At 32.6% G+C, this 26,857-nt stretch overlaps 1 protein-coding gene across 1 annotated transcript; it reads right to left on the minus strand.

The window, feature by feature from the left end:
* Positions 1-2,604: 2,604 nt before the first annotated feature.
* Positions 2,605-4,769, minus strand: LOC106707346 (glutathione S-transferase). The gene is made up of 4 exons (XM_045679382.1): positions 4,593-4,769; positions 3,874-4,041; positions 3,236-3,375; positions 2,605-2,825 (listed from the first exon to the last, which is right to left on the minus strand). The coding sequence occupies exons 1-4, from the start codon at positions 4,726-4,728 to the stop codon at positions 2,658-2,660; spliced, it is 612 nt and encodes a 203-aa protein (XP_045535338.1). The 5' UTR covers positions 4,729-4,769; the 3' UTR covers positions 2,605-2,657.
* Positions 4,770-26,857: the final 22,088 nt, after the last annotated feature.

Genomic DNA, 26,857 nt, shown 5'->3' on the forward strand with positions numbered 1-26,857 from the left:
ATTGCCCAATAATTTTGACAGATAAATAGTACGTAATGAACCATTTTTAACCAAAATATATATTATTATTAATGAAACATACCTCCAAAAACATATGGTAAAACAGTGAAGCAACACAAAATTGAAATTAGTTTTCTATTTAACATTTTTTTTCTTTCAGTTCTCAAGTAATTTACGTAATCAGCCACCGTACTTCAGTGTTAATAACTACTTCAAATTAATTTCCAACTGAGTACGAAGTAAGCAATTATTTCAATTAAAATTTTTACGGAAAATTATTCACGCTTTTTGCAATTATTGTATCAAAAAAGTCAATTACTATGTCTTGTTTGGTCCGTGTAAAATGAATGGTAATCTTGAATGTTATTTTTTTTCAATACCACGTAACCTTACGAACGTAGACTTTACTTTCAGAAGAAGAAACTTAAGCGGGACTTATTTATCAACTAGCTGTCGCCCGCGACTCCGTCCGCGCGCAGTTAAAAAAAACTTAATTGGGGTATGAAAAATAGATAAAAATAAATGTAGCTTATATGACACGCTCGTAGATTTACCATAGCAGCGCCATCTATTGATTACTTACTCAACCCAGTCGAAAGGTATCGACATCTGTTAGAATCATTTGGAGTTAACAGATAATTGTGACTGTCAAATAATAACAGACAAATAATTAGCAATAAATTAAAACTGCGACTATAATTTGAGATTTAAACTATCCTATCTCTCAAGTTGGATCGAACTGCACATGGTGTGCGAATTTTATTATAATTGGTTAAGTGGTTTAGGAGTCCATTGAGGACAAACATTGTGACACGAGATTTATATATATTAAGATTAGCTGAACCGGGCTTAACTCCAAACAAGTAAATAACGTTCCCCTTCTCCATTGATTTGTTTAGCATTTGCGAATGTCTATCTATGGGCAACGGTCGTCGCGTTATTTCGGCGAATAAAGGTTCGTTTTGCTCGATTTGCTCGTTTCCTCCTTTTGATATAAAAAAGTCAAATGTATTAAATGTTTGTATGTAAATACATGAATTAAGAGTGACGTTGAACTAAAAACATTCATGTAAAACATAAGCTTATCATGAAATAACTACAATATTTTATTATATTTTTATTTTTCCTTTAATAACTATTCAGAGACTGTAAATAAAATGAAACTTTATACTTTCGTAATGAACTGTACCTGTAAATGGTAAGTAAACTTTCGAATAGTTGACTTGAGTTGAGCATTAACATTCTTTGAACTCTTTTAATGAGCAAAGAAAACTTTGAACGGCTTGAAGTACTAGAGCAACTTTACTTACCAGTCCTTAGATTGTTCGCAATAAATTGATCTTATCATGAATTGAAAATTTACTTCACGAAGTTGTCATGTTCAATATTTATTAATAACGTTTATAAACTCTACTCTTTAAATAATTAATATAATATGATCAATATTATCTTCATTTAACAGAACTCTAACGCTGTTAGAATTCGAAATAGATTTGCTGATGCACACTCTGCCATAAAGACTGAAGACAGGCGTAAAATGAATGTATTCCCACGTTTTGTCTGATGTAAACTGAAGCCCAAATTATAGTTCACCTTCCCTACCCACCATTTTAATAAGGAAAGGAAGGGAAGGTGGACTCGACTAAGGTAATGGTGAGAAAAAGGAAGTATCTTTCCTTTGTTCAAAAAGTCTATGGATTACGGTACTTGAGGAGTCAAGGCATACAAGCATTTCACATGATGATGTAAAATGCTTCCTTATATGCCTCCTTTTTTATACAGAAAACTTGAACTATAACGAAAATCCCAAGGATTATTTGGGAGGATATATTTATTTATTTATTCCTAAGTACAGGATTATCCTCGCAGAAATATTACTAAGGGTAAATTGGGCTATTGCTTACAAATAATTTGTTTCAGATTAATAATCTTAATAAATAAAGGAAAGGTATAATTAGGCGCTAATTAGTTCGCGACAATAGAAAGTACGAGTAGGCGTCAGATGAACTCCCTTTTATTCTATGAAATGTTCTTGTACCGGCTTTTGTATTGTTCTAAGAACGATAATTATTAAGAGAATTTGTGTAGTGTTTTGTTAGTTGCGAAAACAATTGAAGGACAAAGGTCTGCTTATAAACGAGAGCGTCAGAATATTTAATTTTCCCTGTAGATTAAATGTATATTGTTTTTTTCTGTTCTAATAAATCTAGACATTTTTTTGATTTCCATAAAACCATGGGTAAATGACTCAAATAAATTGTGCCATTAGTAGTGTACCGTAAGTCTACAGTCCAGGATTTTTTTTTTATAAGAGAAGGGGGCAAACGAGCAGCGGGAACACCAAGGTGTTCATCGACGCCCATGGACATCTGCAATACCAGAGGAATCGCAGATGCGTTGCCGGCCTTTGAGAAGGTGATACGCTCGCTTCTTGAAGGACCCTAAGTCGTAGCGGTTTCGAAATACCGCCGAGGACAGACCATTCCACAAAACGGCGGTACGCGGTAGAAAGCTACGCGAAAACCGCACGGTTGTAGATTGCCAGCCATCGAGCCCAGGATATCTGAATTCAGTAAATTTAGGACGTTTAAAAAAAACTAGACATTTTAAATAAAATTCGTTTATGTAGAAGCAAACGACATTATTCCAAAGATTATTTAGAGAACGTATGGCTTTCTGGTCGCTACGTAATCTTTGACTCCCGGAAGACTGAGTATTTTCTTCATGAGCGTGTCCACGGTGGGGTACTTCTTCTCAATATTCACACCAAGGAACAAGTTCGAAGCCTCAACAATGCCGATCAGCACGAAGTCAACCCAAGATAACTGTAAATAAAAAAAATTATATTAAATCACGATTTGACAAGTAGCACACTTATAATACAATACAATACAATACAATTTTATTGGTAATATATATACAAAAGCAGTTGTTAACACTTGTCAATTGGATTAAAGAGATAGTATAAAAATATTCATACAATTTATTTTTGTCAAAAAATCTTCTGGATAAGCCAAGATTTTAATCTATTTTGAAACGACGCGAAGCTGAGAGTCGTTGTGACGTGGTCCGGCAGTCGGTTGTAGACACTAGACCCCATGACGTTCGACAAATTCTCGGTCTTGGCCAGACGGTGCGCCAGCCGAGCCAGTTTGCGGTTCAACCCGTTTAGGCCGTTTTCTTTTTTTGTGACCATAAATTATTTCCTTTCTTTTAATGACTGATATTATCTTACCTTTCCATTGAAGTATCCCTTGTTATCCTTCAGCTGCTTCTCAAACCTGGAGAAGTAGAAGTCGATAGTTTCTTCTAAGATTTCCCTTTTCAATTCAGCCTTCCTTTTGGGATCCTCTTCTTTGAAGTATGCTACGACCTCTGAAACGCAATGATTCTACTTTACCAATCTGCAAACTAAGTGTGGAATATTTTAGTACAGAATTCTATTCCGTTGCTTCGTGCATTAGATCTATTACATATATTTAAATGGCCGTCATATTTTAGTAAATTAATCTTTACTAATTATAAATATGAATCTCTGGATGGATGTTTGTTTGAAGGTATCTCAGAACGGCTTAGTGGATCGCGATGAAACCTTAGTATAGTAGAACACAGTCTGGAAGTACATACATTGTACTTATGATCCCGGAAATGTATACGATACCCGTGGGATACGTCTGATTAACATAGTTACTCAATAACTCTGCAAAGGTTCGACATATTTTATTGAAATTTGGTACGACTTACTATTCATCATGTTTTATTTTAACTCCGCACGGACGAAGTGACGGACAAAAGTTATTGTTTAATACATTTACGCTGATGCATTGATCAGAATATTTCCAAAGTAATGATGTATGACTTAATTATACTCACTTGTCCAAAAATCGTAGATAGTTAGCACGATGCTGTCCAACAAAGCCTGTTCCCAAGGGTCAGTCGGTAACAGGTTCACTTTGAGAGCGACGTAGCGAGCGATAGCCAACGACTGGGTCAGCTTCATATTACCCTCCTCGTATAAAGGTAGCTGACCGAATGGCAGCACTGAATTGAAAAGAAAAATATATTTTTTAAATTACATAAATCTTACTAATATTATAAATGCGAAAGTTAATATAGATGGATTGATGGATGTTAGAAGATATTCCCAGAACGGCTGATCAGATCTCGCTGAAATTTAGCATACATGTAGACTATAATCTGGAAGAACACATAGGCTACTTAAGTTTTTTTAATGCCGCGCAGACGGAGACAGCTAGTTATAATATAAAATATACAATGCGTAATTGTTATTCTATACCGTCTTTTAATTTATTAGTTAACTCTTTTAACTACCAGTAAGTAGGTATTTAAACGGTTTTTAAAGTAACACTTTTTGCCATATTTATAGTCATGTAATGTTTATTTAATTAGTGCCTAATATCGATTTCTGAGACTAAATCTTCAAGAAGGCACCCTTAATGATCTTTAAATGATTATGTGACAGTTTGTTTCACTTTTTTTAATATTGATTAAATTAAAAAATAAAAACTTAATTAATTACTTATTTTTATTACATGGTTTAAATTAAAATTTATTACAAAAATTCAACTTACTATCTTTGATGTTTTTATCGGGCCATGTCTTCACTTCGTACCTAATATCTTCGAACTTCTGACCTCCGTAATGAAGCAAATATCTGATAGACTCAGCAATTCCATTGAGATCGAAATAATGTAATTTCTTAGCCATGTTTCTTGTCACAAGTTACCGTAGCGAAATAAAATCGAAATTGAGCGATGGCATATTTATAGTTCTTGGTGAGATTTTATCAGGTGACTAAAATTGAAATGTTTATATAAATTTATAGAAAAATATTTTATTTAGAGCTGTTTTTTAACTGATACGATTAATAATAACGAAATTATTTACAAATACAAAGGTCAAGTTCGGTTTAATTCAGATAAAGTTTTGTTATTCCACCTTTTAATTAAAGAATATTAAAAAAACAACTCTTGAATTTTTTTTTATGAAATCTTAAGAATCTTAGAGTATCTATGTAATTTTAATCCACGTTCCCTTCCCACTCCTTTCTTACAAGGAAAGGATGGGAAGGGGAAGTGGGTTTGACGGAGGAGGGGACGCATAGGAAAAAGATGTCATTGCGAATGTCTATGGGCAGCGGTCGCTTCGCTGTTTAGGCGGATTCAGGTGACCGCTTGCTCGTTTCACAAAAAACATTGGTACGACGTGTCGGGAGTCGAACCCAAGATCTGCAGAATACAAGTCAAATGCTTAACACCTTAGCTATTATTATTATTATATAACAGGTCAGGCTAGTAGGTCCTGGGTTCAAATCCCGCCACTTAGCAATGTGTTTTGCAAATTTACATATATACATTTATCCGACTTTCTTAATGTGAAGGAATATGTGGCGTTTCCCTACTGCGCAGGCTAACTGCGCATGTCCGATGATAGGCGGATAATATGTCAATCAGGTGGAACTGGACAGCTAGTTAGTAAGGTGATGTTATGTAATATGTAAATAAAGCTTTGGAACAAATGTGTCTTTAAATACATCGTGTTACAACCTGCACATATCTCTGAAAAAATTCAAAGATATGTGTTAATTCAACCAGCACTGGGCCTATTTGGTTTACTATCGCCTAGTCACCCCTGACTTAGTAGGATCCGAGGCCTTCGGTGGGGACGTATAGTGAGCTGATGATGATTTAACTGTACTATGTTTACATTATAAGCGTAGGTTTCATCTTATAATTATGTGTCCGATAAAACCCCAATATAATTTTTTTTTATAAAATTACTTTAAGAATACTTATGTTATGTAACCCTTAAATTTAAAATACGAGTAAGTAAAGTAAACGGTAGATTCCGTTATTTGATAGTTCCATCTAACATTTTTAGCTTTAATTTTTTTTTACATTTTTGTCCAAATTCCTTTCATTACTTTATAAAGCTGTTAATGAACTTAATGAAACAGATTTGTTGACAATTTTACGTTTATATATATCATTATTTTATAGTTCTTAGTTATTGATAATTACTTAATGTTTTGCATTATCTTCAACGAACAATTAATAAATACCAAATCTATAACTTTCCAGACATTTCGATTGATTTGTATTATCAAGGTTACGAGGGGACTGAGGTCGATGAAATAACAAGACAACTATAAGCATAGACTAAAAAATATTTTTCAATATTAAAAGAAACTAATATTATAAACTCATAAAGTATAAGAACAAAACTGTAAACATTTTTATGTACGTATAGTGGCGTTACATTATTTTATATTTAAACTAGCTTCTGCCTACGATTCCGTTTGCGCGGAAGTAAAAAAAACTTAATAAGTATCATATGTGTTCTTCCAGGCTATGTTCTATATCTGTGCTGAATTTCTTCAAGATCAGTTGAGCCGTTCCAGAGATACCTTCTAACAATCATCCATATAAACTTTCGCATTTATATTAGTAAAAGCAAGATTAAGTAAGACACAATTATTTTGTATTACATTTTATCATCAACAAATGATAATATTATTGTGTATGCCATAGGTTAAAGATTATTTTATGTCCAATTATTTTATGATAATTTCTCCGGTGACTTACAAATAAATATTTGCCTAAAGTTTGCACATTCAATACACCTTAAGGTGGGTTATTACGTTCGCGAACCTCTTGCGCTCTGCGTTACGGTAACCGCTCCGATGGAGACGGATACGTGTATCCCCATAGTAACATGCATACGCGCGTCCACGAACAGACTGAGCTCCCGTTTGTGTTCGCCCAATTTACCGCTACCCGTGGATGCGCTGAGCGCGGAGCAGGAACCGTACGCGCTCTAAGTTCGCAAACGTATCAACCATGCGGAGCTGTTGCAAGAGCGCGGAACGCGAGAGGTTCGCGAACATAGTGGATACCAAGCTTAATATTGCAAATGATAATGAAAATACATCGAGATTCTTACTTTATTTCTTCATTTAAAAACCTACTCTTACTTCTTTAAAACTACGTAACATCGTCTTGCATCTGTTGTAGAGTTTAAAAAACAAAACTCATATTTCAGCTTTCTACACTAAATTCTCTGGAGGGAAATATAATGTGTAATATGCAGACACAGAGGAAGGGTGCATATTTGATTATTTTAATATTAACACAGGCTTTGAAGCTTATATTAGAAGCACCAAAAGCTTAATAGTTAAGGGTAGTCGAGGGTTCGAATTTGAAAAGATAGAGTTCACGTTTAGTTAGTTATTGAACAATGGAAACTCTAGAAATAAAGATATAAGTATTTTTATAGTTTAATCTATACATATTAATAAAATTGGAGTGTCTGTAAAAGTATAGATGGATTGTGTGAAAGAGGATATGCGTAAGAAGGGGGTAAATTCAGATATGACGGTTGATAGATATGTATGGAGGAGAAAAACATACTGTGCCGACCCTTCATAGTGATAAGGACAGGTTGATGATGATGTCATAAAAAATTATATTTCGTAAACATGATGCAATTGCGTTTCTTATAAAGAAAAGCAAATTTTCTCTGTCTGTCTGCATGTTCACAACGCCAATTTCAGGGTAATCTACGAAGCGGCTGGATTGATATTGACGGCACGTTGATAGGAAGGTAGCTGATTCTCGCTGATGAAGTCGCGGGCGACTGCTAGTCGTATGTGAAAACGATAGGTATTAAAAGTAAAGAGCAATTTAGCGCTTCCACTTTCCAGCGTAGCAATAAAGTTGTAGGAAACTGTGGGAAGTGCTTGCCCGCAAATTACCGGAATATTCTTTTAGTTGTGTTAATGTACAGTATAACTTTTCGCCCCTTAATGAACATTGTTCTCTGAAACTTTCTCTTCTTTCTATTTTATTTACTTATGCTTATTTAATGTTGAAGAACTGACGCTGATGCTCAAGAGAAAATAATATAACTGGCACAAAGTCAAGTAAGAAATTAATATAAGATTAAAAAAACGATATGATCAAAGTAAATGCAAAAGTTAAGATGGTTGGATGGATGGATGTTTGGTACAAGGTATCTTTAAAACGGCTCAACGGATCTCGATGAAATTTGGCATATATATAGAGCATAGTCAGGAAGAAAACATAGGCTACTAATTAGGTATTTTTTTACTGCCGCGCGGATGGAATCGCGGGCAACAGCTAGTACTAAATATTTTGACATCAATGACGTATCACTGTAAAGACACTATTAGGCGGTGACACTGTATATAGTACATTTGGTGGACACAACGAGTCTCTGATTGCAAAAATTACTACACAATAATTCGTATAGCGTTAGCTGCTGTGTAAAAATCCATACAAGTATCAACTGTACATACATTACCTAATGTCGGATATTTATGACGGAATTTATGAGCTTGTTTATACTGACTTGGAATAAAGGCTCTTTTAGTTTAGATTCAAAAAGCGATACTGTTAAAGATGTTTTAGAATAAAGTTTTCCTTTACCGTGTACTGAAAAATGAGTATTTTTATAATAGCTTTCGATATTATTGAATATTTATAAAGGAAAAATAGCCTAGATTCTAGTTTCTGGAATGATTTCATTGATATTATTATGTCTTATATAAGGGTAAAGTAATGTCCTATCAAATAGATAAATGGGGTGATTTTAGTTGGTAAGTTATTGGGGCCTATTTGCCAAAAATAACGGCGTGAAAATGCGTGTCCCTCAAACAAACGATAATGACGCGCCATCTGTCTAAATTCGATTATTTTTCTTGAAAGGGATTCCGAATGATACTTCGAATTTCAACTAAATAGGTCTGTGTAATAATTGTTTCATAAAATAGAATAGCGTATTAAAAAAAAATTATATTTTTATTTATTTTTACTCTTGGTCCTTTTTGAGGCAAAACTTGTATTGAAAATTAACAACCTAGTTTGATGAAAAATTTAAACAAGCTAATTTTGGCATCTCCAACTGTTCCTCCAAATTTTTTACAATTTTTTATGCCGTTTCTATTCTGTAACTCTACGATTTTATCAAATACACATTATCATAACTTTATTTATAAAACATGTTTTTTTAATCTCTATTATTAATCTACATTTAAGAAAGTACTCAAAAGAATCAATGTAAAAATGTACGATATAATAAAAAAAAAATCCTTTCCATATATGCAATAAAATCTAAGGCGTAATACATAAATTACTGTCCTTTCTCAGCAATAAATGGAAAGGGTTTCACCATATTTAGGAGGCACAAGTTAAAAGATTTTTACGTTTTTCAATTTTTTGCACTCGAGAATAGAGATTTTGCATATTACTAAGAAAACAAACCGAAACCGAAGCGAACCTAAATTTTGATATAAACTGTCCTTAGATTTGGTATGTTCGAGTGGAACATTTAACAGCTAGATTCTTAATTTCGTGTGCCTTCATAAAAAAGCACTCCTAAAAAAATTTGTATTCCACATTACGTTACTTATTGGCAATAAACAAATATGTAATATTATAATAATTAATTATTACTAAACCAAAAATATACAATATCGCTCTATTTTATTATTTGTTCCAAATACCTAAAAGAGGTCAGCGGCTTATGGGCTAGGTAATATGACATAAATTTTGAGAACAGTGTCGCCATACTCTGGTAAGTTCAGAGTAATGTCAGTGCACAATCGGCAGCTTTATGCGAACCATTTTTGTGTTTTGAACGAATCTTTTACAAATCTTTAATTTAGTATTTATTGTTTTCAATCTTCATTTACAAAAAACACTCGACACATTTAAATTTAACTATGTGATGTAATTTTATTTACAATAAGTAGTAATGTCGACTATTTAAAAAGGACATATGCTCGCTTCTTGGAGGACCCTAAATTGTACTGGTTTACCAGGAAAGGTAAAAAAGAGTCTAAGCAGCTTGACCAATTAAAATGTACGAGTATATCATTCGATCCGTCTTCTTCCCGCTAATGTTATAGACTAGATGAGATTACGGTTATTAAATGTACTACTAGTTTTTTTCCCTATAAAAAGATAACCAGACGTTGTCATTTAATAATTTTCACCTGCGTAAAGGTAATAAAAAAGGCATTCGAAAGAACAAAGGGTGAATTATCTTAGAATAGAACTATGTATCCGTGTAAGCTCACTATGTAGTTTCATTGTAACAACCCCCCTTTAATATTCCAGTTTAATCCCGGAGCACAAAGTTCAAAGGAACGTATCTCTGTTTAGCATCGACGCGACCCCTGTCACTTACGGGATGTCCACATTGTCAAACGCAATGAACAATAGCGTAGTCACTCCGTACAACAGAGTAATCAACAAAGTTTCATATTGAAAGCACGCGATCATAAACGGTTGTTTCCCGTTAGACCTATTGATTGTTGGGCCGATTGGAACAATGTTAAACACCTTCATAAACAAACCGTGTATACAAAAAAACTCATTTAGGTATAGTAACTACAAATATTCTCTAAATTTCATCATCATTACTTTTCACTCTGTTCTGAAGAAATTTCAGGCAGCTTTTACTTCCACAATTACTTTTGAAATGTAACGTGTCTAGGAGTATTTCCAATCTATATGAATAAGTGTCTTTCTATAAAATATAATGGGAAATCGGAGGAACGGACACTAAGGAAGGCATTGGTGGAGGTCTATGTCCAACAGTGAACTGAACACAGGCTAGTTATAGTGATGATATAATTTAAAGCCTGTATAAAAAGACATTGTGGGGAAATTATCCTTCTTTTGTGCATCCCCTCCTCTGTCGATTGGCAAAGCGTCTATAACTGCAGCAGTATGTAGCAGTCGCTATTTTAGCGAATCCAGGTGGTTGCTCGCTCGATTATTACCCTACTATATAAAATAAGATGAATAGTGGTGACTATGAGTACTTAAAAAACTTCATTAAATAAAAAAAAAACTTCTTAGCATTGACAGCTTGCTATAATGCTCAATTTATTCTATCTTATTTAAAGGAAAAGTTTTTAACAATGTACCAGACTTTAAACGAACTCGACAACTAAAATAAATCGTCTCTACGGACCACAATTAAGTACTGTCCTATGCAGATGTTTCCACCAAAAGTTTGACCCGTTTTAATTATCTGAGTGGTCTCACATTCGTTTGACAAAGCGCCCTTGTAACCGTCAAATTCCATTGAAGTAACAGTTATATTAAAACATACTGTTGTCTGTGTTATTAGAAATGAGAGGGATAAAATATAATTTTATACAAGTAGTTCGATAGGACTAACTTTAAGCAATTATGTGTTAATTTTTTTTTACTTAAACTTTCACACTTTTTAATCGATTAACGAATAGCTTTTTGTTATCTAAATAATATTAATGAAGAAGTAAATGAAAAATTTAAACGAGGATTTTTTTTCCTTTTTGTAATCTGAACTTTTTTATACTGTGTTACAATATAGGGTCGCCATTAAAGGGATACGTTACAAAAGACGTCAGAGATCAGAAAAAATCGATACTAGCTTAGAAAAAGTGTTTTTTTTAAATATATTTAGAAAGCATGAATAATGTATAAAGTCAAACAAATGTTACTGCATTTTCTTCATTTATTAAGACCTTTTAATTTATATACAATTCCTCTTTTACTAAATTATTTCAATTTTATCTCTATCGGTTTACGAAATGACTAAAGAAAATTGGAGTTCAAGAGCAACTGTGCTGTATCAAAAGATATCGGGTTATGAAAAGGTCAAGGACTACCGATATTATATCAAAATCCATCTCATCGTTTCCTTTTTCTTCAAGTATCTTTCTCGTTGAAGTCCAGAACATAAACATATAACGAAACTAGTCCCCTGTGACTTCGTCCGTGTTGAATTAATATAAATATGTAGCCAATGTCCTATCATTGTCCGGACTGTAATGTGTATGGGTTCCAAAATTCATCCAGATTCATTTAAATGTTCCGAAGATAACGAATATTACCAAGATTAGATTAAGTAATTTTTCAACATTACACAACGAGATACTTTTTTATAAAATTTCTCGAACGTTGAAAATTTTACTCGCATGTTAATTATTAAAGTTAGTAAATTTTGTGAATTAAACTAATTATTTCTAATGAGACAACTTAGGTAATTATAACTTACGCGGCGTTAGAGTTTAGAAACTACGCTAATATTTGTTCTTGTACTTAGAATTTTCGTGCTTAGAAGTAATTATGCTTTAAACACAACTCTTATGTGGAACATTTCAATTAGGAAATTTATTTGAGACAAGCGGCCGCCCTCGAATTCTTAGCGCGAAATTTAAAAACAGTAGCCTTGATATGCCCGCGTGCATCAGCTACCTTCGAGAAAATGTGGCCTAGCAGTCAAAAAAAAAAAGTGGTTCAGCAACGCAAATATGTACATCACCTTACGAAGTGTGTTGTGTTGTGAAGATTTGTTGGATGTCACATACAGATTAATTATCATTAGTTGCACTTATTATCTAGGGTTACTAACATACACGTTGATGTGTCGATAAAAATATTTTGTTACTCTTTAAATGAAATGTATCATATTTTAATTTGCTGTTAAAAAACAATTGATATAATATTTTATAATTTCAATATTTAACATTATGTTTATAATAAATAAAGAAAAAAAAATGGTTATTGTGAGAAAACTCTAAAAGATAGATTTATGTTATTGTGGACTTTTATTTAGCACATTTAAAGAGCTACAATTCTTCCATACATCATTTTTATGTATGTCCTATAGTTTAGCCTAAGTAAACGCCGAAAGCAAAAATTTCCCTAATTTTCGCAACACATTTTGAAGCTAAATTCAAAATCTACTAGTCTTCTAGTTATTTAAAAAAATCAATAAAATGGGACCTATACTTCGATTAAAATAATTTTTATCAAAATCGGACCATCAGGGTCGGAGCATCGCGGTAACATACATAAAAAAATACAATCGAATTTATAACCTCCTTCTTTTTGAAGTCGGCTAAAAAAATAAAAATAAAACAGTTCATAAACTGGATAGAAAACCCAACCTATAAAAGTGAACTATTCAGAAACTTTGGACGTCAACTGTAACCGCATGAAGGGAAAGTTTAGAATATACGACATTCGTTTCACGTCGCTCACGTTTCTAATTTCATTTAGAAAACAGTTTGAAAATGTCACTGCAATAAGATATTTTGAACCAAGATTTATTAGACATGAGATTTAGAATTACAAGAAACTATTATTCTAGTTTTTATATGAAGTTGAACATTAGTCTAAAGTAGTTTTTAAAGCTTTGTAGACCTTTTTGCGTTTCACCAGACTATTAAACTATTAGTACGTGCAATTACTTCTCGTTGTAAACTTTTTATTGTCCTAACACATCTATGACGTCATCCTAGAATTCTCATTTTATGGTGCTTGTGTAGCGTTTAATTATAGAAAACTATTTAAAAATGAAAAATGTAAAACATTTTTATACTTGACGCGTTTTTTCTCAGTTATAAAAACAGAAGCGCGAATAAACAAGTTTCCCATCAAGCGCACTATGCATTTTAATTTTATGCAAATGAAATTCATTTACACTGTCTGACAGTTTTGCAAAGATTTTATAATATGTTCAGGCATGAACCAACAACCACTTGTATTTGCATTCAAGTTGATATTTTATAAAGCTTTGGTAATACATTTGTATACTCAAGAACGAAGATAGTGACAAGAATACTACTTAATATGACAACTAAACCGACATACCGGCTATAGCAACCAATATAATTTTTTTTAATACCTTCTTTAATTTTTTATTTTATACCACAATCTAGCTGAGCGCAGTTTAGAAATTATTGCCATACTAATTAATCACCATTTAGAAAGAAAGAAAGAAAGAAAGAAAGAAAGAAAGAAAGAAAGAAAGAAATAAAGAAAGAAAGAAAAGTTTTAATTAAGACAAAAAATATTAAACCAAAAACAATAAGCTTAGACTAACATAAAATTACAGATAACTAATAAAATTATTTAGGTTATTAGGGTTATCTGGTGATGCCCACACTACGCATCGCCTGTATCTTGGGCACCGATATGCATCTACGTATACAATATTCTGTGCACAAAGTTACAAACTTGTTAAAAACATGAAGAAAACACACACTCGTAGTCGCAATGAAAAAACAAAACGACTCGATTTATAATCATACTAGCTTTTACCCGCGACTCCGTCCGCGCGGAATAAAAAATAGAAAACGGGGTAAAAATTATCCTATGTCCTTTTCCTGGTTCTAAGCTACCTGCCCACCAATTTTCAGTCAAATCGATTCAGCCGTTCTTGAGTTATAAATAGTGTAACTAACACAACTTTCTTTTATATATATAAGATAAATATTTCACGGCGCCAATATGTGCCAGTGCCATTTAATATGCTAGTGGCGCCATCTATACGCTCAACTGCGCTTAAACAGTGCAATAATTTTGTAGGTTATCAACTATTATTATTATTAAACAGCTTGAGTAATCAAGTCTAAGGGCTCTCTGGCTCTTTTAATTTGCTTTGTATTTGAGCACGAAGCGATAGTTTATCTCATCTCTATTAAGAACAAAATGTACGTACTAAAATTGATGCTAATAAATTGCACTAGGTGTCAGGGGAAATTTACTGAACTATAGCAATTAACAATTCTGTTCCTGTCTTGATATATTATCCATGACAAATTAGTTTCTTATACAATTATTGTATCAGATAAATAACTGTCCCAGATAACAGATTTTTTCCTAGTTCTGGCACATAGTCTTTACTTTTTTCTTTCTTGTTAAGTTGCCAATATGTTCTCGGAAATCTTTTGATATTGAATTAATACACGAATAACTAAGTAAATAAGCAAAAATATTTAAAATCTACTCTGTTACTCAGCCGTATTTTAGTGCGCTTTTGTTTTTAGTACCTAAGGGTACATTTTTTTATTTAAGTATACAGTCGAACAGTAAGCGAAAGTCTGGTCCCAATAGGCGATCTCTACAAGAAAGAAATTTGGGTTAGAAAGACTCTCGCTTATCCAGGTTCGTCTGTATTTTCAAACTTTAGTTTTTTATTTCTTTAGAAGACTTTTAAGCCAATCTGAAAGTTGTGTTGTATTATATTGCAGTTTCAAAGCTGTGTTATGAGGCGGCGAGTTGCTAGCAACATCTGCGATGCTGACCGTCTTTAAAGTTTTGCAATTATTTTAGAAAAATATGTTAACAAAGCACAAAACAGAAACTAGTTGTTATTATATTTCAAAGCTCTTTATTTTTAGTTTCTCATCGAAGTTTCGACGGCTGCAGGGAAGTAAATCAGTTTTTTTTAGTAGCGTAATACTTTCTATAGCAATTATTATTACATTTCGAAACTAGCGCCATCTATGATAGATTAATAAATTATAGGAGAAAAGGGTGTTATTCAAAACGTATCGAACAAAAGGAATAAAAAATAAAGGAATCTGTGCAACATAGGGTCTGTAGTTAAAAGAGAAATATTGGTAGAAAAGTGGCCGTAAAATACGAATTTCCCTATGTAAAAGAAAATAACGCCTGAAAATGGTGAAAGGCAATTTGCTATAAATCAACATGAGATGGAATTGTTAGCAAGGCGTTTTGTCTTGCATCTTTGTTTTAGAATAAAAAGTAAGTAAAGCATTAAATAAGATAAAATAAATCTATTCAATTTTAAATAAACATATCCCTTTTGTGTCAATAATAAGTGAACGAAATTCTTATGCTATTAATATTTAAACCATAATAATTTATCTACATTTTATTTAGAATTGCTTGATTGAAAGAAATAAGAGCATAATTAGGACGAATTTATTATTCAGTTTTTTTAAACTTCAAATTAATTAAGGGAATATAATAAATATAATAAAGCCCAAATTCAAAAAACAAAAACCTGACAATACAAAGATTATTAAGAAAAGTTTTTCAGTATTTTACAATCTATTAAATCAAAAATTAGCTGCAAAGTAATCAAATGGAATAAAAGCTTACGTCCCTCTATCTAGATTATTCCAAAAAAACTGCTTTTGTTGCCACAATGTCAAAAAACTATATCTCAACTGCAATTTTCATCCGTGTAGTAATTGAAACAAAAACAATCAAATAATTAAAACATCCATTGTAGTATATGAATAGCAGTTGTAATTAGTATTAAATATAGCGTATGTCATACCAGGATAGTGTAGCCTCCCAACATTAAAAAAAATATCAAATTGATTCAGTAGTTTCGGAGTCTAATGCAAAGAAATAAACAAGTCTTTCCATCTTTATATTATTAGTGTAGATTTAGTGAAGTGTTTATTTGATTTGGCCTACAATTATGTAATGGTTTTGGATACACTTACACTTGAAGTTTGTTTTTTTTATACAAAAATATAATATTTACCTCTTTAATGTCAATATTAGCTCTGTGACAGTAAGAAATATATTTACTAATACTAGCTGTCGCCCGAACTCTTTCCGCGAGCAGTTAAAAAAAAATGAAAATTAGATGTTGGCCGATTCTCAGACCTACTGAATATGCTCACAAAATTTCATGAGAATCGGTCAAGCCGTTTCGGAGGAGTACGGGAACGAAAACTGTGACACGAGAATTTTATATATTAGTTATAAAAATTTTATAGTCATTTAATCTAAAATATGTATTAACTTTAAAACCAAAATGGAGACTTTATCGTTCGTCTGTAGTTTTTTTTTTAATTTAACTTTTAACAACCAATTTGGGAGGCGCTCAAAGTTAGCGGTGTAAAACATAAAACTTCTCTAATTCTATTCAGTCGTTGAGCTTTGGTTAAATTAACAATAACTGTCTCCTGTGACACAACATCTGTTATGTTCAAAAAAGTTGTTTTAATTTATTATTAAATTATTAATAATTTATTATTAATTTATAATTTATATTTTGATGTTATTGAATTATAACATCAATTCCAACAAGCTTGTGGAATACAATAATTTTGCAACAACACCATATGGTAAAAATTATATTTTTTTATATGAAAATGTGGCAAACGGCCACCTGAATTCGCCAAAATGCAGATGTGTTACCTACCAAAAGAGAGAACAGTTAATTGTGACTAAAACTAAAAAATACGATGTAATAAAAATATGTCCTTCAGCTTATAGATATGTCACTGACGGATTGTGAAACAGGCCACTTTAGAATTGGACTAGGCGTTTCCAAAATTAACTATTATCAACTGAACAAATCATTGTCAGTCCTGATATGGTAAATTTTTTTCTACTTTATATTGCAGAGTTACAGTGGCTTCAATATAAATTATCGAGAATCCTCCATAAATTAAAATATCTATTTAATTGGTAACCGAATGAAAACTATGAAGGCCGCATAATTTAATGCAATTGTTGGAATTAACCTGCGGCATAGGAATGGTAATAAATTACGTTGAAACAATAATTAGTTTCAATTTGTTCCTTCATTACGATCAGTGGTAATAAAAGTGCGGACGATGCGGTTTGTATAAATTAAATTGATGCAATATAGAATGTTTAAATACATTTCAATAAACAATTATCCACTAGTACTTGACTACGACATCATCTGTCGAGTACGATTCGGATCTATTCTTTTGAGAAGAGTGAGCTGTCAATGTCTCTGGCGGAACGTCAAACGCTATTTTGTAAGGAATTCTACTATAGAGCGCCACGAAGGCTGCACGTTAGCTACGGATCGCCATTATAATTTTAATCACATTTAAGGATTTATAAGATTACATCTAATTGTTAGCTGATAGTGGTAGATTACAGAATAATCACAGTAGTGTCATACGAGTTTTAGTTCACGTATCATCATACATACCCACGTTATATGGATTTAACTGATGACGGTTTGGATATGCCGATATACTTTTTTCACTAATAAGAGAAAGCTAATGTGATTTACTGATTTATTTTTTGGTCTCTTACCCAGTCGTAGTCAGTTTTTTTCTGTTGTGCGCGCGAAAAATACCGGTATTTAGTTCCAAGAATACGGGGTTACAAATGTGATATGTTGAACTTTAAATATGAATGTACAGTCACGGAAATCCACGGTGTGTCGCTTTAAAAAAAAATGCCTTGTTCCTCGCAATAAGAGAAAATCCGCTTCTTCTTACAAATCATCAATTAGATAGCAGTCAGTAGCGCAAACAATGGGCTAATAATAAAATAAATTAGTTGTATACCACAGATCAAACTTCTTTTAAAGACGCATGTAAAAGCTTCTATTGCTATTTCTTATTTTTAGGTTTTATTGCTTATTTTTTCGCACCATCTTCTCAATGTGTACAAAACGTTCAAACAACTATAGCTGTTGAGGTGGTACACCGCCAGATTCCCTGATTGTACATCGGTAGGGGTAAGCCTAGGATAAAATTAATTGCTTGAAAATTTACAAAAGAAAGAAGGTAGTGACGGTTGAAATGATGGATAGATTGATCTGGAGGACGAAAACCTGGTGCAGCGACAATACATAGAGTGGTATATGAATAAGGAGATGAGTTTCAAATTTAATTAGTTGATTTCTATCAATTTCGGAAAATCGGTAAACGTATCTAAAATATAAAGACGGTATTAATTAATCTTGGCACGAACGAAAGTCGACAAGTCTATACACATTTTAACAATGTAATTTTAACTCAATTTTAAAGGACAAAAGATAAGGAAAATGTAATCAGATTTCACTTCATTAAAATACGTCGTATAAATAATTGAGCGAGGAATTTTCTTCACAACTGTTTTTGACAGAAGTGTACATAATTATAAACTTAATTCATTAAATTGTATCAAAGAAATGTTCAGAATTATATAAAGTTTGGACAAATAACTGAATATTTTTTTTATTTGAATTTAATTGTCATAAAAGTTCATGAGATTAATCAAAATATTAATTAAGTTTTAAGTTCATTATTTGTGACATTATCTTTTTTGAGGAGATAAAGCGACGAAGAAAAAAATGCAATTCATTTTTTTCTTCGTCGCTTTGTCTGAAAATCTGTAATTTTCAAACGATATTTTTGATAGATCGACATAGACATGCACTTTCTTATACAAAACGGTTGGTAATTGATTAATGTACATTTTTTAAATTTGTACTTTTTTATTTACAATGAGCAAAGAGTAATGAAAAAAACGATGAAAGAAACAGAGGATAATCTAAAGTTGTACCGCAACTTAACTATAACAGTATCCAGTAATTTGCAGGCCGGTAGTAGTTTCCTACCCCTGAATACATTTTATTACGAAGGCGGTAAGTGTGAACAAGTTGGCGGTAAATTGCTACACTATGATCTTTATGTGGTTGCTCGGTGTATTTTTTTATTGTTCATGAACGCTTTTAACGCCTTTACTTGTAGTTGCATATAGCTGGTATAGATAACTAGTCGTCGCCCGCGACTCTTTCCGCGCGGAATTACTAGCCTTTGTGTTCTTCCAGACCATGTTCTACATCCATGCCAAATCTCAGCGAGATCGTGTAGCCCGCGACTTCGTATGCGTGAAATAATGTCTTCGGGTAGTGTTTTAATTATTTAACGCTAATAACAATACATTCACATAAATCTTATATATTCACATACAAACTTTCATCCCCTATTCCCTATTGTTATTTTGGACCCTTAAGGGTAAAACTTTTACAAAATTTGAACATTTTAACAGAATAAAAAATAAGTTTCAAACTTCTTTCTGTAAAAATGATGACACTTCCATACAAATTTCCATCCCCCCCCATTTAACCCCTTATTACCCATTTTTCGTATTAAAGTAGCCTAAGTTATTTCTCAGGCTCTGGACTATCTGTGTATTTTTGGCGTGAAAACAGAACAGACAGACACACAGACGGAGTCACTTTCGCATTTATAATATTAAATAAAGATTAACATAATACAGTTTAAAGAAATCACTTAACCTATTTACGACCTATCGATTTAAATTTAGTGTCTTTCTGGTAGTAATAATAATTGTTTTTATCTGATAAAGTTCGTTTATAGAACGTAAACAAAATCAGAACTAAACAAATAGTGTTTTGATGAAACAAGGAGAAAAGGTCAGAAAACTAGTTATTTTTGGTTTTTAACATGTTTTTTTGTTATTATTAAATTAATTTCTATCTAAATATATTTATGTATCCTTAAATATATTTATGAGACATAAAATATTACTCTGCCGAATTAAATAGGTGATTTAAAAAATATACTAACGAGGGTTGATTAGCCACTTTACAATACCGTTCTCCATTTCTGTCCTATAATTCAAACGGTAGCTAATAAAGTGCACTGGGCGTCCGGGGAAATTTATTCCACTGTTGTGATTAAACGCTTTGTTGTTAATGCTTTATGTACCAGACTGTACTCGTGTATAAAGTTCAGTAAATTTACAAATAACACGTCTTTAAATCAAAAACTACTATTAAATTCTTTTTAAATTGTAATTAGAAATACATTAAGTATTTCTCTTCTCTCGAAAATACATTTCCGAACATAACCTTATGTTATACGAAGGTACATAAATGATATATAATGTGTTTATCTCTATTTATTTCTCAAAATAACATACAAGTAAGAAGAAAAGCTTATTCGAGATATTTTTTGAACACACCATTCATGTATTGACATGATGTCAACTGTAATAATTATATTTTTTATACAAAACTCTGATGTTGCCATTTTTCTTTTCAGTAACAACACTACAGAAATAAACCTGTCAATAAAACGTTAATGTGCCTTGGAGGTCGTAAAATATTTTCGTGCAAAAATCGCGCCCAATTTCGGTGTCGAGAAATACGAGCGGAATTGAGGACACGGGGCGCGGAGTGAGGTGCAAGCTGGGACTTTAGTTGGATTTATGTTCAATAACAAAGACCGTTGCCTATTAACTGGGTACATGGAATTGCTAAGGTATAAGTTAAGGCAATTTGGCTTTAGAATTACTGGTAACTTTCGAGGGTAATCAAGCAACTTACTTGATGGTGAATAACCACAAAAATTGGTACAAATATGTGTCTATCAACTCACGCTTGTAACCCAGAGGAGTAGGCAGAGGTCACGGACCTCCATTTGGCGTAGCCAAACGAACCTCCGCAAACCACTTTTCGCCATTTCGGGAGACGGAACGTGACGGGTGGCGATCCGGGTCGTCGTCTTTTTTCCCGGGAATTCACACATATGCGCCGGTTGCATCACGATGTTTTCCTTCATCATACGAACGTCGGATAAATGTGCATATGTAAATCGAAAATCAAAAAACACCTTGGTACATGGCAGGATTAGGACCAGGATTAGGAAAATAGGACCTGCAGATTGCAAGTCAAGTGCTAACCCAGGAGCCACAGACGCTCTTTTTGGATCAAATAATGCCGTTTGTTTTCCAAGAAATCAAACTGATGAAGCCGAAGGATACAAATCGATTGACACCTCACTCGTCAAAATGGATATTCTTTTAAGCAAAAGAAGACCACAATGGAACTGACTCTATAAATACGAACCTACCCAAATAAAAAATACATATGGCCGAAAAACTCTTCTTGTCAGTCGGGTTCAAAACATGCTACGTGCAAAACACATTACCCTCCTAAATCAGTCGAGTAATATTTAAAGTATGTAACAAAGTTTGATAAACTCGAGCCAGCAAAATACTCAAAACATCACAACAGAGGAAATCAATAGATTATGGTTACGTATCGAATGAATTTGTTTACCAAGATCTTGGCAGCGATCCACTGCGATACAATGCGTTACGCGGCCACAGCAACAACAATATCCAACATCTTACAACTCGTAAAATGTACTCTAGCAAAGAATTTATGTCCATTGCGCCAGAACTGGTGGTTTTCGATGCCAGGGAGGTATTCGAGGCTTTCAATTTAATGAATAAACGATAAAACGATCCGTCGATGTTAAATCGAGAATAGTAACATTTTAATTTTTTTTGGCTTTATTAAGGTCAGTGCTGTTAATTGAATTTTCGCCACCTTCCTCTTGATAAATTGATCTAAAAGATAAACCCACAGAACCACCACGAATGTTTGTGAATTTGTACAGCACTCTTATAGGGCATAAAGTACACCAAAATTCTTATACTAATCTTACTCACATTACAGATGTAAATGTTTAGATGGATGACTGGATGTTTGTTTGAAGGTATCTCCGTAACGGCTCAATGAAATTTTGCCTGTGCGAAATTTCATCTGTTTGTAGAACATAGTCTAGAAGAACACATAGCATACTACATTTTTGATTCCTCGCGGACGGAGTGGCAGGCGACAGCTAGTTTTGACAATTGACAATGACCACAGGTGGGCACAGTTAATCGAAAAGTTAACTTCGTTAATCGTTAATTCGTTAATTAAAAAATTAACTTCGTTAATCGTTAAAGCGTTAAATTCTCGAAAATTTAACGCAAGTTAAAGTTAATCGTTAACAGTTAACCATACCAAAATTATACATACTAATTTCACACTTATGTAGCGACACTTGTTTAAAATAGTAATTTCACTATACATTTATAGAATGTACACATTAGTATTAGAGACAAGTATGAATGCATTATACTCCTAGTATATTTCATCACGAGTGCGGAAAACCTGTCATTAGATTTGATTATTTTTATTGATATGAAATGAAAATGAAATTTAATGAGATGAAATAAAATGAAACCTACCTAATTCATTGAATCAAATCATTAAATCTGATATTGTAACAAATTGGGAGCTTCTTTTTTTAGAAATATTTGCATGAATCATAAAAATTTCAATGATTATTATTTTTGTAATAACTTCGTGGTTGGTTTTTCTTTTTAACAGACATTATTTTGATAGTTGTGAAAGAGAACGTACGAGTTTGGAAAAGCTAAAGTAAAAGCACGAACATAAAAGTGTTTTAATACAGTTGCTCAAAAAGTGGCGTATTGCAGGGACGAAGAGCGTTTGGAATGTGGGCTATTACATACTCTTGCTTTTATATACTCGTAATGAAATATACTATTTCGAACCTTCTTTTGATTTTGTCCCGTTGGTCACGTCTTTCCCGGACGCTCTGATGCATCACACTTGCTCGCGAACTTCACATATGTCAATTATCAACTCGTTCGTTCACCATTCGAGTCGTCGACAGTCGCCCAACATAGCTGAACTGACATTTGACTGAAAATTGGTAGGCAGGTAGCTTAGAACCAGGAAACGGACATAGGATAATTTTTACCCCTTTTTTCAATTTTTTTTTATTCCGCGCGGACGGAGTTGCGGGAAAAAGCTAGTTCAATGATAAAGTAATATCGTAATGGCCGCTGAAATAAAATGGCGGATCCTTTTCGATAAAAACCGTTTGATTTTTTTAACAGACAATACCAAAACAGCCAATGTTTTCGTAATTTATTTCGACATGAACAAACGAAGTATACGAAATCAGAACGAAGAAAGGAAAAAATCTGACATTTAATTAAGTAGGAATTAGATGATACAATCATGGAAAAGAAACATTTCGGAACCGGAAAAAGGTTTTTTATTTTTCCGTATCCTTTAGAAGATGGCGAGGGTGGACAAATTTTAATTAGTTATTTTGTTCAACAAACTCTATTGAACATTTTATCCATCTTGTAAGATTTCCTTGTAAAATTAGAGGTGTAAAAAAATGTTTACTTGAAATTTGAATGAAATAAATTTCAATGTACACAAAATGATTTACATTTGGTATTTTCATCAATTTGCTGTTTGGTATTCCATCACCTTTTTCGTATCAGGATAAGAAGTATACAAAAGTTGTTAGTAGTATAGTTATAGTATGTTGACCCCTTATTTTTTATTTGCTATTCTATAAAAATACTAATAATTTCATAGACAGAGTTGAGGGCGAAAACTAGTGTAATTTAACCCCTCGAGAACTCAACAACGTTGTTTTAAAACTTTTGTAATAAATCTAGAAAGAAGTTTGTTAAAAAAACCAACCAAGTGTGACCCGACTGCGGCAAATCGTCTGTCGCACTATGGCTGAAACTTAGTAAAAGATCTTTGCTAAAACCTTCGGTAATTTTCGTTACTTTGATTGATACCCCCATAACTTACCGTTAAGTTTGATTTTTAATTAATATTTTTAATCGCCCATTGTTTTAAATTTAAAATAAAATTGTACAAAGTCTTCACTTCGCGTAATAATATAATGATTATTATTTTCAGAATAAGCTTATAGAAGGATAAAGACTACTGAACCAAGGAAAAGTAAGAGAAAGAAAGGTAAAAAGAAAAGGTATGCTAACTTATACGTCAGATAATGTCAAACATTTTCGTTGATTATTTGGCACAGGTACCAAATTTCCGATAGCCTTTTAAAAAATCACAAACTGTTAGCTCTGAAGATGTTGGCAGCAAACCAATAAAATCAATTTTAAAAATTCTGCATCGTTTCTTAAATCTTATTTACTTATACTCTATTTGAAGTCTGTTAGTGTATGTCTAATACGTTAAAGTTGGTTCAAAATGTAGAAAAGAGGTTGTATATTGTAATATACATCCTAAAGCTTTTTTGGTTGATTTATTCTTACTCTAAGGAATGATGCGCAGATAACTTAATTTATAATTTTAAAATTTTACAATATTATAAGAAATTTTAATAAAATGTTCGGAAAATACATAGACGTTGTCGTCAGCTCATAAATGTCCCCACTGGCTCGGAGCCCACCCCTATTAGAGTGGCATTGTCAATCAGGCTGGCCCAGTGCAGGTTGGTTAGACATATATCTTTGTATTTCTTCGCCGCATGACGATTTTTTCCTTTACCATCAAAATATCATAATATATGGGACATATTAAGTTTCGATAATCGAAAAACACATTGGTACATCGCGGGGATCGAACCAGTATGATCAAGCTCTTAACACCTGCACCACCGACTCTCTCAAAAAAAAAAAACATGATTTTTAAATTTATTTCTACAGTGGTAGAAGTCAGACAGTTGTAAAGTTTTAATATGCACTTCTACAGAACATTAAAGAAGTTATTACGCATTAACATTTCTTTTACGGCGTAGTTGGTGACATTTATTATCGTTGGAGAGTTGACGATAATATATGAAATAAGGTTTTATAAAATTCAACTCGGTGAAATCTGCGAAAGTGTGACATTAAAAAATACAAGTAATGTTTATAAAATATTTGTGACTTACTCATGTAGCAAATATTTCAGACAAATTGTAAGAATTACTTTGCTAAAAGTGCAATTTTCATGCAACGGTAAACTGTTAAAACAACTTCTTTGTATTAAAAAAAATGATTCCTACCAGCATGTTTCTGCTTTAATGCTATCGAAATATGACTGGCCATTTATAACATTCAGTGTGCTTCATCCTTAGTGAAAATGTAAGAAAATGTCATTTTAATATTGTAAATAATACTCGTAATATTTATTATGATAAATACTTATACTAAAAATATTACGTCTATGGGAAGCCTTACTTAAAATAAAACTTAAAAATACATTACCGAAAAAAAAAGTATGTTACTTAAGAAAAGAAAGGTTTAGGCCCTTCGTACACAAAACAACGTAAATCGTCGAAACTAATCGCGTGCTCCGTACACACAACATTGAATCTTCGACGTGAGTTGCCTATTCGGTTAGTACAGGCAAAGCGACTATATGTCAATTGTATAGATTTGCTCCGCCATCTGGAAAAATGCAGTGACTTCTCTCGACGATCTTGACAAACACGTTGCGAGCGACTGCTTTGGCGATGACAGATCTAAATGTGTACGAACCTCTATGGACTTTTGTTGTGTAAGACGCTGAGCGACTAAAATCGCTGGGTTTCGAAGATGTACTTTGTCTTGTGTACGAAGAGCCTTAGAATACCATTGCGACAAAATAAATCATACTAACCCACACCAAAGATTTAAGACTTGATTAATGCAAAAGATACTACCTTTTCACGAGGATCTTAATTAAAAATCTAAAATATACGTGTTCATAAACTTTTATCACAGTTTCGTTAAAATCTTCCCGTATATATTATTTTTACTGTCCAACTTTCATTATGTTATACATCATTTTAATTTAGTTAAAGTTTTGACAATTTAAAATTACAACATCAATTCTTTAGTTCTATAAGAAGCAAAAAAAAAATCTTCTTATTTAAAGATCAAGATATTTATTTTTCAAAAGTACAATCTGTCGAGAATAAGCAACCATTCCGTCGAGAGCGGCACTTCTAAAACTTGGGCAGTAAATCGTGAGCCAAGTTTTTATTAAAAAAAAAGCGGTCAAGTGCGGCCGGACTCTACTTTTAACCGTCAAATATAATTCTGAGATGTTAATATAATCTGTTAAATTTTAAGTTAATGAAGTTATTTTTTTTCTCGACATGAACGTATTAAATTATTTTACTTAACGTTCTTTACTGGTAGTTGTGAAGGCTCGAATTTTCGTAACCTCAGCGAGTATTTTGCATGTGTGCAGTACATAAACTATTCCAGCCAGCCTAAGCTATGTAGTCTGATAAAACTTCCTTTTGCTAAATATTCAATCATAACACATCAGTTTTTTTGGAATCTTTATAATTTTTCCGCTCTCGGTCAGTCTACGATAAAATTGCACAGAGCCTATAGACATCTATCGGCAGAAAATGACAATGTTGATTGATATTCAATCTCTTACCGTTGGTTTCTGAGACCAAAACCTTTGACAAAACAGAGATAACAATATGTTTTAAACGAAAATTTTGGTTTCGGAAAACCAAGGTAAGTATTTTGAGGGGTACAGAATTGTATGAAAACAACTTACGATGTCAATATATGTAAAGCTGTAAATGCCTCTTCAAGGCAACCAGTGAATCAGTGACAAAAAACAACAATATATGTTGCAGTATTCATGTAAACAGCTTTATTTTTCTTATTTTCTCGGCCAATGAATATGTCAC

Source organism: Papilio machaon, chromosome 9 (assembly GCF_912999745.1).
Source record: "Papilio machaon chromosome 9, ilPapMach1.1, whole genome shotgun sequence".
NCBI lineage: Eukaryota > Metazoa > Arthropoda > Insecta > Lepidoptera > Papilionidae > Papilio > Papilio machaon.

Bases quoted from the DNA above. Each gene is read 5' to 3' on its own strand.
- LOC106707346 (XM_045679382.1), bottom strand. From the start codon at position 4,728: ATGGCTAAGAAATTACATTATTTCGATCTCAATGGAATTGCTGAGTCT. The intron at 4,042-4,592 runs GTAAGTTGAATT...TTTTCAATTCAG, and splicing joins CGATAAAAACATCAAAGATA to TGCTGCCATTCGGTCAGCTA. The intron at 3,376-3,873 runs GTGAGTATAATT...ATTGCGTTTCAG, and splicing joins TATCTACGATTTTTGGACAA to AGGTCGTAGCATACTTCAAA.